Below are 12900 nucleotides of genomic sequence, written 5' to 3'. Positions count from 1 at the left end.
CAAATAAATTTTCCAATATCGAGATGAAATTAACCTAATAGAATGCAATGGATAACAAACGATCCATATATCCAACCTCAACTAGTTTGGGATTGAGGCACAGTTGATTGATACAACTGTGAATGAATTGTCCACCAAACTATCTTTTGTGTAATGCAGTGGATATCGAAGCGGGTTTCATGCAAATACATAGAAGCAGTTTCATGACCATATATTTGCTTTAAGCATCAGGTTCATGCAGTGCTGTTACTGGGTTATAGCTCTGCTGGCTACGCCACTCTTCTGTTCGAGGAAAAGCTTTAGTGGATGGATCATACTACTACATTTGCAGAGTCCCAATATCTGTTGGTTGGTGCCGTGATATCTACATTGTCTCCAGTCCATACCACTAGTCAATGATGGCAAAGACTGCATATTATCCCAGTGGCCTGTAGGCTAAAGATTTTACTACCATATAATTCTCTCTGGAAATAGGTCATTCAGCCATGGTTGACACAAATCTTCAAAGTTTTGCTGATTACCGTCCCTGCATCAACTTTTTTATGAATCCTAAATTCCTAAGAACATAACAGTAGAAAAAATTGAAACAATTTTTAAGTGTATTAATCAGTAGAAGAGATATTCTGTCAGAACAGTCATCGATCTTGTCACCACAACAAGAAACAGAGACAACTGACTCATTATAGAAGCAACTAGAGGCCCTCTAATAACGGGACTGCTCTTTTATTTGAGAACGACCAAATTGCACAACTGCATGAGATACAAAAGGCATTTCCTAACACTCACCTTTTACTGGTGAGTAACCAAGAATGTTCTACATAGCATGAAAAAATATTGAAGCATGTTCTGCCAATGAATCATAGCGTTTACACAACCTCCTATGTCATTTAGTCCTCATCCTCACTAATCAAACCAAACGAGAATGGGCTAAACTTGTACCCATCTCCCTCATAGAACTTGTTCTGGAATTCCACCCAATGAAGACGCAAGGCATGTAGGAATGCACTTAGAGTTTCCATCACCAGTAGCACACCAACAGTAGCAAATATAAATACAACTATGCCAATGACAAGGATGATGATATTATTAAACCTGTAACAAAACACAAGATATACCAAATGTGAATCTCACAGTTCAATGAGACGGTGTCTTATTTTCACCCAAACAAAAAAGAAAAGGATAATCTCTTCAGTTCAAACTTATGGGAAAATACTAGAAAAGCTTACCCCATTGCAAGAAGCAGAACTTTGTCATAGAACACGCTAGACAATTCTGAATGTGCCAAACTGCACAGAAATAGAAAAGAGACAAAATAATAAACATTGATAATATGGATAAAATCTTCAATTATGAGCAAGGGACTAAATACAGGTAATATCAGAATCCTCGGATGATCGCCATTTGGGCTAAATATTTTCTGCTTCGGATAGGATGATCTCCTATTGACTCATACGCTTTACAGCTAGGCTAAAATTTGAAAGCAAACTGAGAAAAAATGTCAAATTCAGTCAAAATATCCAAACTGCTATAAGATCAATCATGACATACAAGGCACATCGAACTATCATCAATCAATCAACTACTCCTCAATCCCATACTAATTGGATCAATTATATGAATCCGCCATACTCATGCTGCTCTATTCGTGTCTATATAATTTGCCTTTACAGGAAAATTAACTGTTCCCTAAAACTCACGCTCACCCTACATTAAGATTGGTGAGTAAACATACTCCTGTCAAGCACCTAACCAATGCAACTGTAACAACAAATAGCCTTAAACCCAACTAGTTTGTACGGCTTAATCCCTGTTTTCCTTGCAATGAGTATCCTGAGAAGCTTGTCATATAGAATCATCTATTACAAACTTATTTGCTTTACAACAAAAAAATGTTAGCAGACCGAGCTTCTGTCATATAAAATGATTTCTTAAAGGCTAATTTGTTTACAACTAAAACCTGATAGCTAACTGAGGTAAATGTCAAACCCATCGAGATCAAGCCTGCTAGATCAATCCAACCTTCATAAATCAGAGTTTTTTGCAAAGCTGATTTCATAGCTCTTTAAGACATATTGAAAACATAAGCATGGTTCAAAATGGAGAGTAAAGCACTTCGCCAAACACGTCCAGAGGATTAAAGATACTAAGTTTTTTCAGCTTCTCAAAGCATCATAACAAAAGTTGAAGATATTTCATGTAACCATTCTGGTTTAGCACCTTTGAAGCATGCACAAATGTTCCTAACACAAATAAGAGCTGATATCCACTTGATATCTGTGTTCGTTGTTCAAGCTGATAGATACGCACCTGAGGGCCCACAGACGCAGGTATGAAGCTGTATTAGAGACAGCTCCAAGTACAAATTCTATGGTATGTATGAGTTGATGTACAAAAACTTCACTGAACTCAAATTCTTCATGTCCATGTGAATGATTGTGTGTCTCCAACTCAAAAGAGTCATCAGTGCTGTCAAGCATTGCATATAATTGACCCCGATGCCTCTGGAAATTCATGATGTGACAATGAATAAAAGTTAATGCAAGAAGAAGAGTAACACTAGAGCAAACAAGTACCACTAAAAATTTGGCTGCATTTATTGAGTTTAGACATACTTCCTCATGTTGCTTTTTTAGAAGAAATGGCTTAGGAAATAGCATCCATGGAACGGCAACAAGTGCAAGTGATACTAGCAAAAGCTGGATCAGAAGAGAGGATAACAGATGTTAGAGATGGCCTCTTCTGTAGCATGTTAGATGTTAATTTAAAGAAGAAAAATGAAACCTGGAGGTATTTTTGCCCAATAAAAAGCTGGTTCTCGCCCAAATCATCAGTAGGGCTTAGAAACATGTATATCATTACATGGTACAGATCAGCTTGAGAACCAGTGCACCATTTGACAATAATAAGAAGTGAAAGATAGCCAAAGAGGCTGTTCAGGAATATCATCTGGGGGACAAACTGATGCCTGAAAAGAACATGTTAATAAATTTGATAGCAGAGTGGCATGCTAAATTCTAATAGCACATGAATACTCTACACAAACTCAAGGTTAGAGATTATCAAGAAATGAAAAGGTTGATGCAAGAGAAGGAAACTGCTGTTTATAAGTTTTAAATGAATTAAGTCCTGACAAACAACCAAGGAAATTGGCAAGTAATCTTGGTCGGTAATACTTTAACTTATCTCCACAAAAAAACAAAAAACAAAAAAAAAAGAGGCAAGTAATCTGGCTTACCAGACATTCACGTCATTTTTAAAGAACTTCCCATTGAAATAGCTTAGAATGATTCCTAGATTCATCTGAGCAACACCAAGTAGAATTGACATCTTCATCTTCAAAGAATTCAGAAATGGTAATTCGCTGCGGGTACCATGCCACTTCGGATCCACACCAAATGGATAGGCATCGCGGACCTTAATCAAACCTATTGTAGTGGCATCCCTTCAACAAAATTAACTAGTTCAAGGACTGGAGCAACTAAGAAAACAGAGAGAACCTGAACTATTACTTCAGCACCTACCTGCAGGAAAGGTCGCGACAACCGTAAGCTGAACGCCCAAATATTTCAAAGGGAACAGAGAAAAATTCATTATATATGAATCCTGTATATATTGAAAACAGAGCCATCATCATAATAACGTAGCGACCGCCAAAAGTCATCTCCATGATGTCCCCAAGCTTCTGTTATGACAAAACAAATTGAATGAGCATATAATTCTCATAAAATTTGTGAACTGATTAACAAATTTATAGAACATGATTTCTCGGTGATGCCAAATTAACCATACACAGCTAGCTCTTTATTTTCTCTGCAAAACATGATTTAGCAATATTTTTAAAAATCAAACAGGGTACACATAAGGACTGAGAACAGTAAAGAAATATGCAGAGAACAGTTGGATACTTTTCAGAAAAGAGGTTCAGCACTGACCTGACTAGACAGCTTCTTCTCCCGTAAGATGAAATATAATGTTGCAAGAAGCAAGCATATACCATGGCCCCAGTCTCCAAACATGACAGCAAAGAGGAACGGGAAAGTTACTATTGTGAAAACACCAGGGTTTACTTCCTGATATTTTGCGACACTGTAATGAACAAAAGATCAGAGGATCTCTACGGAAGTGAAGATATCATAAGTACTCCAGTCAAATAAATAGTAAGAAGGCAAAATATTGATCTGCAGGAGATCAAGAACGACCTTCTCTCATGGTCATGGTCATAAAGATGAAAAATCAAGTTGCTAGAGCAATTAATGTTGAAAATTGGAAGTCATAACCTATGATGGTCTGTCATATGGATAAGCAATTAGAGGAAACCAGCTAACTATTCATTTTTTTAGAAACATAATTCTGAGTGTTTATATCTCAATATGTTAAATCAGAAAAGACCAGGAGAAAAAGAAGTTTCATCTATAGACAGAAGGAAAGAAGTTAGTGGGATGAGGGGGAACGTCAAACTGAGCAGTAAGTTCCTTTCGTCAACAGATGGGGAGAGGAGCAAGCAGGAAATGAAATGGAGAAGCCAAATTCTTTTGAAGGTGAATGGCTACTATCAGAGCCCACATATTGTTTTTTGACCCATTATTCCTTCATATTTATCCTTATATGGGCACATTGAATATTAGGGTTCGTTGTTCTGTAATGAGCAGATTTAAATGTCTGAAAATCAACCTATATCGAATTATCTGCTTCAAGATACATTTACAATCATTGTATTCAGACCTTGATTAGCTTGTTGAGTTGAATTCTTGAGGGACTCCAGTGCTTTGAGGTTGATTCAGATTTTGTATAATACAAGAGTCATCGCAATGATATTTTTTGATAATGAGTCATCCCAATGATATAAAGTAGGCACTTTATGTATCTCAAAATTATCGTCTCAAACTAATAACTCCCTATGCACTTTCTGACCCCATACTGAGTACATCAAGCACCATTTGGAGGAAATGAATTTTGCAGACTCTTAGACAGCACAAGCAACAAGAAAGATCAACTGTTTTGAGACTGGGCATCACAACCCAAAGTTTGAGTAAGAAAATGTACTTTGATGACTGGATGTTCCTACTTTTGTTTATTCATTTTGGTTATTTTTCTCCTAAGGATGAGTATTCATTTTGATGTTAATCATGTATGTGGTCTGTCCTTTCGGGTGTAGGGGTAAGGCCGCGTACATCTTACCCTCCCCATACCCCACTTGTGGGAAACTACTGGGTTTCTTCTTGTTGTTGTTGTTGGTCTGTCAATCAGGATAACTATCAAACAAATCACTATTACTCACCCATATGCATCAACAATTTCCTGGAAGGCAGATGTAAATTTGTTTGTACGGAAATATGTAGGTGGCAATTCTGTGGTATGCAACACCTGGAATATGGCCCCAACTTGTGAGTTGCTATCCAAAGTTGCTCGATGCAATTGATTCTGTATCTGCAGACGTCCAAAGAAAGCATGTTAACATTAATAATTACATAATGGAGGACCAAACACGAAAGTGAACCATATCGGGGGGGGGGGGGGGAGGTTTGATTTGAATTGCACCTGGCTGCTCGCATAAACTGGACACCAACCCTCGCCCACAAGGCACTTCTTTGTCACATCAATACTGAGCATATTTAGTGTATGGTAAATAAACTTCTCCTTTTTCACCTTCACAAGTAGAAAGGGATGCAATTCAGAGACAATGTAACTCTTGTACAGGTGTCCAACCGACAAATTTTGACCACTTGAATAATAAAAATTGTGGTCCCATTAACCTACTAGATCGCTAAGATGAAACATAAAAACTGACCAGAAGGTTCCATTGGTCAAACTCATAGCCAATGGTCTGTAAGAGATTTGCCCGGTGTAGCTGTCCGACGTCTACAGTGGTCTTCAGCTCTGAAAGTTTTCCAGATACCTATGAGTCAAAATAGGGAAACAACTTGGTAAAATTTATACAGAAATACCAAGATAAATACCTTTGACAAAGAGTCGCTGCACACCTGGAGTAATATGTTATGGTAGTACCCCAAAGAAGTTTTTCAAATGAATATTATTAAGAAAAAAAATGTTAACTGGGTAGAAATAGAGAATACATGGGTCATTGCCTCAACTTGCATCGACAGTAGCTGAAATGATTTTCTGTAAGGTTACAGGCCTTAAAGCAGACTGACAGGTTGGCAAGGGCGAGGAATAGTCTTTTTCTAGATTAAGGATAACTGGATACGTAAAGGAATAACTTTTTGAATTGTGGAACAAAAGATCAGATATTGATAGGGTGGGAATACTTTTTTAACAGATATCAGAAATCCAAATGAATTTTAATCCAGTTGAGTTTAAAGTCATGATATCTTTCATCAAAGGCTTACAAAAATTCAATAAGATAAATCTGATGGAAATAACCTCCTAATATTCAGGGAGATTAAGGCATAAAAACTGAAACTAAAATGATATTTGGTACTTTTAGATATTGTAGAAAGGAGATAATCATAGAAGCAGAGTGACACTTATATAAGAAAGAACCCCTTTTTCGGGGGGGATAAATATAACCAAGAACTGTTCTAAGAGTTTGATAATTGGCAAACTGCAACAATCATATGGTTATATTGAAGTCCATTCACTGCAAGCATACATAACTAAACCCAAAAAGTGATATTTGTGGCATACCTCTGTTATCATCTCATACTGTTTGCCAATGTCATCAGTGAATGGATAACGATTTGCTCCAAATGCATCGCAAATTTTTAATATCTTGTTCTTCGCCCTTTCTCCAGAGTAAAAGATTACAAACACGTTTTTTTCAACCTAAAAATAAAAATTAATAAGCTCAGAGCACTTCAGGCATATGATTATCATAGATTTCATGAAGTACATCCAACAAGGAAGATGGGTATCAGATAAACAATAAGGGTGTCTTTATATCCTTTCTCCTCCAAGGAGGATTTGGGAGTTAACTTAATACTTCAAACTTTATAACACTTTTATCTTCTAAAACGAAATAGTTGTAAATGAAAACTAAGAAACGCCAAATCCAAGCATCCAATTCCGAAAGCACAATAACTTTAAGCATCGTATGAGCCCCATCCCATTTTCAATAAGTGAAGTACTGGAGTCAACCTCTGTGCCTGACACCGGATCTATTACAGGATTTTCAACAACCACTTGCTTTAAAAATACATTTCCTCTGGTTGCACGAAAAAGAAACCTTTCAAAAGCCATAGATTTTTCTCTAGCAACAAGCCCACTGACAAATCCCAGCTTAACTTGCTTTGAAGGATCTGCAAAGGCTTCCTGTACAAAAGCAAACAAAGCATATCAATTTACAACTACTATAGCTCTACCAGAAAAATACAACCAGGCCAATATAACAGTACCTGCTCTAACAATAGAGGACTATCAATCGATCTCTCGCCATGTGCATGCTCCTCCAGTTCTTTATGTTGTGCAGTAGCGCTGTTTTGAGCTGAATGGAAAAACTCACCAGCCTGAAGTAACAATAACAGCTTGTATTTAAACATAGTCATCATCAAAGAGCATAACGCTAGCCAATCAGATAATATGTGCCTGGTAGTTCCACGGCGGAGGTACTTAGCATAAAGATGCCTCACCTTCTGCAGAACAAGCTTATACTCGAGAAGCTCATTATAAGAACGTTGAAGCTTTTCAGTGTTAGTATTCATCTCTGCTAGTTCAGCTTCGAGTTCTCCAAGTTTGACCTTCCAATCCCCAAAAATTGTTAAACATGCCAACAATCAGAATTATGTTGACAGTGTAGTAAAAATGAAATAATGAAGAATAGCATTCCATGGTAAGACTAAGGCTTAAATCCAAGAAGATGAAATAAGAAGACCTCCAATTCATCCAGATTAATATTTGAGCCCATTGTTGTCCTTGTTGAAGGAGTAAACCCTGCCTTTGTCATTTGTTCCTTCAAAAAGCGAAGTTTACGTGCCATTTCTCCACATCTTTTAATCTATAGAAATAAATACATACATAAGTTAAATGTGAGTATGTAAATAGAAAGTGAGTATTGGTGCGAAGTTTATCTGAACCATGATGCTAGTGGTACTCAGACTTATATGAACTGAATAGAGCATGTTTCAGAAATTGAATGTTTCAAACTGATGAAGTAGAAAGGCAGTGCTAATGAAAAGTCTGGTCAGTTTGAACTACTTCATTTAGACATTCAGATATTACACAGTGAATCACAGAAAGAGGAAGAACACATACAATTTATCTTAAACTCCTATATGATACAGAAGAGAAAGGCCATCTTTGTCACGCTGTTGCTTCAATGTATTCTGCTAACATACCCAACCAAAAAAACTTGTTCTGTTTTTACCATGTTAATGTATTTACTACTTAGGGGTCATTTGGTTTGTGGACAACATTATACTCGGAGTAAAATGCATGCATTTTACTACTGGGATAAATAGTCTCTGGATAATTTAGTACTAGTGTTTTGTTGTTTCTTTTTTACAAGGTGGTGTGTTTTGTTTTTTAGTATTAGGGGTCGTTTGGTAGGATGCATTAGATAAAATGATGCATGCATTAGCTTTGTGTATTAGTAATGCCTTGTTTGGTACACATTTTGAACTTATGCACTAGTTATGCAAGCATTAGTTATATGCTATTATATTAGTTAATACCATGATAAAATGATGCATGCATTAGCTTTGTGTATTAGTAATGCCTTGTTTGGTACACATTTTGAACTTATGCACTAGTTATGCAAGCATTAGTTATACACCCTATTTGGTATTATCTTATGCATGACTAATGCATAGAAAATCATGGTATTAACAGTGCAATGGGTTTTAATGCATGCAATAGCTTAGTCAAAGACAAAATTGTCCTTCACAATTTATGCTTAATTAAAATATGCTATTATATTAATGCAAGTTTGAAATAATCCAAATAGTGAGAAATAAAATTATATCCCTTGTAAATAAATAAATACTTAGTATATATTTTTTTTAAAAATAAATATTCAGTTTTATACTACAATTAGGTAGACAAATCAAATAATTTTTTTTAAACTTTTTTCATATAAAAACACTCCTCAACATATGTTTCTTTTAAAAAGACAAAGTGATGGACTGGTTTTGAAGGTATTTTTGTAAACAAACAATTCATTTAGAAATTGTGCAATGCTTTAATACATCAAACCAAACAATGGATAAGAAATATGTTAGCATAACTAATGCCAGCATAACTAATGCAAGCATAACTAATACTAGCATTACTAATACACCCTATTCAGCATTATTCTTATGCGCCCTACCAAACGACCCCTTGGTGTTTGGTCTGGTTCATTGAATTAAAAACAAAATATATGGTGCATAATCTAAAACATGTGTTTGATTTGAAATTGGATAACTTGGATAAACTTTCCTGCTAATTTTAACCTTGGCCTTCTTAAAGGACTTTGGAAGAACAACCTTGGGGAAAGTTGGAAAGAACATCTTTTTAGTTTGGTTGTTTTATCAAAGGATTAGCTAATCCTAGTATTATTAATCCACGTTGAATGTGGTAAAAAAATAACAATCCCGGGATTACTTATAGTGAAATCCAGGGGCGTACACAGGCTTTTTCGCAAGCGGTGTCGATATTTAAAGAAGTGAATGATTGAACAAATATAATAACAACTCCATATTAAAAACAGATTCAAATTATAATAATAAAACATATAACTACATCACTATAACTTTCCTCGACGAGTTTTCACTTTTTGAAATATTTTTATAAAACTTCAATATAGTACTAAATATATTTTTTAGTTAAGGCATCACACAACCACCAAATTTAAATAAGTTTCAAGGAACTTAAAATAATTCATTCATTGTATAGACATGGTTCGACCCCATTGATCCTTTCTTCCAAGTTAGATGAACTTTGAGATGTTAAACTTCCCATTGATCCTTTCTTCCAATTTAGATGAACTTTGAGATGTTAAACTTGATTTTGAAAGCTTGGAAGGTGCTTTAGGAAAATATTTGCCCACTGAAACTAAAGTTAAATTACAAATTAAAATATTACTTAAAATAATTTCATGAATTCAACTCATAAAGAGCAATAATGTAATATAATATTAGAAGGCTTTGAGCTCTAAAAACACGAATATACAACTGCGGGGAAAGAAAATTATATTTTACAAGAAAAATAATAGCATAATTGGAAAGTGTTGGGCAAGCTTGAGTACATATATGAAGTAAAAGCTATGTCTATCTAGATCAAAATCCATCCATCTCTGATTCTAGTATAAAGATGTAATTAACCTTGGGGCAGCCAGATGCACAAGGAATTCCGCATTCAAGCAGGGTGTGAGAAAGAGCAGCACCCCAAGGGGTGTGACGTACACAACCTACCCTAGTGCAAGAATTAGTGGCTGCTTCCACGACTCAAACCCGTGACCTATAGTTCATACAGAGACAACTTTACCGTTGCTCCAAATCTCCCCTTCATGTAGTTAAGCTTACAATTCAAATTTAGTATCTAGGTTTATTATAAAACACCAAAAATGACGCCCCGATCCCAAACAAGTTGGTGAATCTTCACTGAGCACATTGCTTCATTTCAACTCATCTCATGCCAATATTATGCAAATACAAATAAAAAGTTTAATGTATAAGTTCTAAACCTAAAAATCTCTAAAAGGCTAAACAACTTATAGGGAGATATAAGGACCTATAGTAAAAGTGCTGACATCTAAAGCATATTCTCAACTAATATGTATTGCCTATATAGATCTTCTTCCATTGTGCCATATATTTTGCTAAATCTGCATGGATCACTAGAAATTATAGGTCCTTCGAGACAACTTCCTTCCATGTGATGTATTTAGATTTATTATAGCACTAAACTTTTAAGTTCTTATTCCTATCTCTTACAATTAATATAAAGTTTTGACAATATTTTCAGTACGCATCGCCCTTTACAAGTTTACTTTAAGTCCATTGTTTTCCAAGAGTTCTTCAATCATGCCGAAGATTTATACGCTAGTAAAAAATGTAGAAAACTTCTTACAATTTTTACTTTTATTTTTCTTTTTATTTTGTATACTGTTGAACTTAGATAAGCTTTAATTGAGCAACATGACCAAAGATGATTCATATAATCAGCCCCAAACTGCTTGGGATTGAGGAGTAGTTGCTTTTGCTATTCTGTCGCTTTCTACAAGATAAAACTCAGCCACATAAATTGACGTAAATTCTTTACAATACGGTTGGTCTGGCTAGTTTTTTCTAAATATTATGCCTTAGCATCTTCACTGAAGTGCAGCCGAAGCGAAGCGAATTGCTTAACATACATCAACAGTAGTACAAGTTGATAAAGACACACTGAAATGGAAGTATCAGAACACGTCTATGGACAACCAAAATCTAATTAAACTTATTCAATTTCAAGACATAACAGAATTTAAAAGAAGAAGATAACAAGAATGATAAAACGAACCTGGGTTGCATATGTCCTCTGGAATGGGCTCTTTTCCACATTAAGCTGCAAAAAAAGCATTACAAGGGGGAACAAATCATTCTATAGTTCTAAGATTTTTAAGCAACAGACAGACCTAGAGAGAGAGACTAGTGCATAATTATGAAACATAAAATTCCATGAGAATCGATTATCATAAATCCAAGATCATCTTATAAAGAAAGAAGAAAGAAAGCAAAACCCCTTGGAAAACGGAACTCATGCAGTCATAAATTGTTCCTCCAGGATAAGCAGATAGGAAAAGACAGGCTTAGAATATAAAGAGCATAGTCACACTGTATTGCAGTAAGGAATAGAAGCTGGCAATAGGCTGATGCCTTTAAGAAAAATTGAAGGTATGCAAAGATGACAATGTTTTCACAGGTGAAAGTATATGCTATTTTTTCCTAACAAAATTTCGAAATTACACTAAGGAAGATAAAAAGGAATCCTTCCGCAACCAACACTACAGAAATTGCATTCAGAAAGAAACCAATTTGCCTACTAAGAATCCTTAAAGAGTAACTCCTTCTATTTCAAAGGTCACTTTTTGGGGAATCACAATTCACACATTCTTTGCTAGACTATAAATTATCATACACCTTTTGCAATACTTTCAATAACAAAACAAAATGAACTTGAACTACTGATATGTAATTTTTGAAAACCTAAATTTTGTTCTAATAATTAAGCAACTGATGTCTAAATTAAAGACTAAAAATGAGATGATTTGACGTATCAGTATGAAAAATCCTGTATCGAGCTCAGCCTTTCAGCTATGAAAAATGTTGTAATATCTAAGAAAAAAGCAATGATCAAAATCAAAGTTACTGTATAATGCATGAAATACGTAAAATCAAACGCGTATCCAGCTCTTCATTCAGCTACAAAACATACAGGAAAATCGAATAACCCAAACAAATAATCAAATATGTAGGGATATAGGTATATTACATATTCATATATGAACCAAATGTGTTTGCTTAATGCTTACGTCTTTGAATTGGAAGAGACCGAGATCTCCGAGGTAAGAAATTGTACGATGAGCGGATTCCATCGGGATAATCAATTGCACCAATTGCATTGGTTCCGATCGGAGCAGATCCATAGTCGGACAACATCCTTCTCCTCCGACTACCATTGTTTGATTTTCTTATAATTGTTAAGTAATATATGCAAATGTAAATTTATCAAACATATAATGTCGTTTGTTTTCTCAATCCCTCCGACGAAATTACTGTCGGCGGGAATTCCGCCGGACGATCTATTTTCGATTTTAGCTTTCACCGGTAGTCTTTCGGTACGTTATAAAGTCGTAAATCATCAACGAATATTCTCTGAGATCTTGCATCTTCCAAAACTGTATAAATAAGATCTTCCAAACGACGCCGTCCTAATAACGCGTTCAAAATTTCCGTTGTTGTTTCTTTTATTTCATACATGTTATAA

At 35.3% G+C, this 12900-nt stretch overlaps 1 protein-coding gene across 1 annotated transcript; it reads right to left on the bottom strand.

Annotated features, from left to right (window-relative positions):
* Positions 1–680: 680 nt before the first annotated feature.
* Positions 681–12772, bottom strand: LOC104220432 (V-type proton ATPase subunit a2-like). The gene is made up of 18 exons (XM_009771304.2): positions 12446–12772; positions 11434–11478; positions 7829–7951; positions 7587–7694; positions 7353–7463; positions 7096–7269; positions 6646–6783; positions 5789–5896; positions 5539–5646; positions 5279–5427; positions 3933–4086; positions 3522–3682; positions 3236–3442; positions 2782–2965; positions 2613–2696; positions 2308–2501; positions 1227–1286; positions 681–1092 (listed from the first exon to the last, which is right to left on the bottom strand). Exons 1-18 carry the CDS (start codon positions 12590–12592, stop codon positions 888–890), a joined length of 2460 nt encoding a protein of 819 aa, XP_009769606.1. The 5' UTR covers positions 12593–12772; the 3' UTR covers positions 681–887.
* Positions 12773–12900: the final 128 nt, after the last annotated feature.

This window comes from Nicotiana sylvestris, chromosome 11 (assembly GCF_000393655.2).
Source record: "Nicotiana sylvestris chromosome 11, ASM39365v2, whole genome shotgun sequence".
Lineage (NCBI taxonomy): Eukaryota > Viridiplantae > Streptophyta > Magnoliopsida > Solanales > Solanaceae > Nicotiana > Nicotiana sylvestris.
The sequence above is the reverse complement of the archived record's forward strand: the minus strand, read 5'-3'. Positions and strand labels throughout refer to the sequence as shown.

What these genes read in the sequence shown, in the direction of transcription:
- LOC104220432 (XM_009771304.2), bottom strand. Translation starts at nt 12,592, where the DNA reads ATGGTAGTCGGAGGAGAAGGATGTTGTCCGACTATGGATCTGCTCCGA. An exon ending in AGTATGAGATGATAACAGAG is followed by an intron (nt 5,897 to 6,645) that starts GTATGCCACAAA and finishes TTTGACTCATAG; the next exon opens with GTATCTGGAAAACTTTCAGA. An exon ending in AAAAATGACGTGAATGTCTG is followed by an intron (nt 2,966 to 3,235) that starts GTAAGCCAGATT and finishes TGTTCTTTTCAG; the next exon opens with GCATCAGTTTGTCCCCCAGA.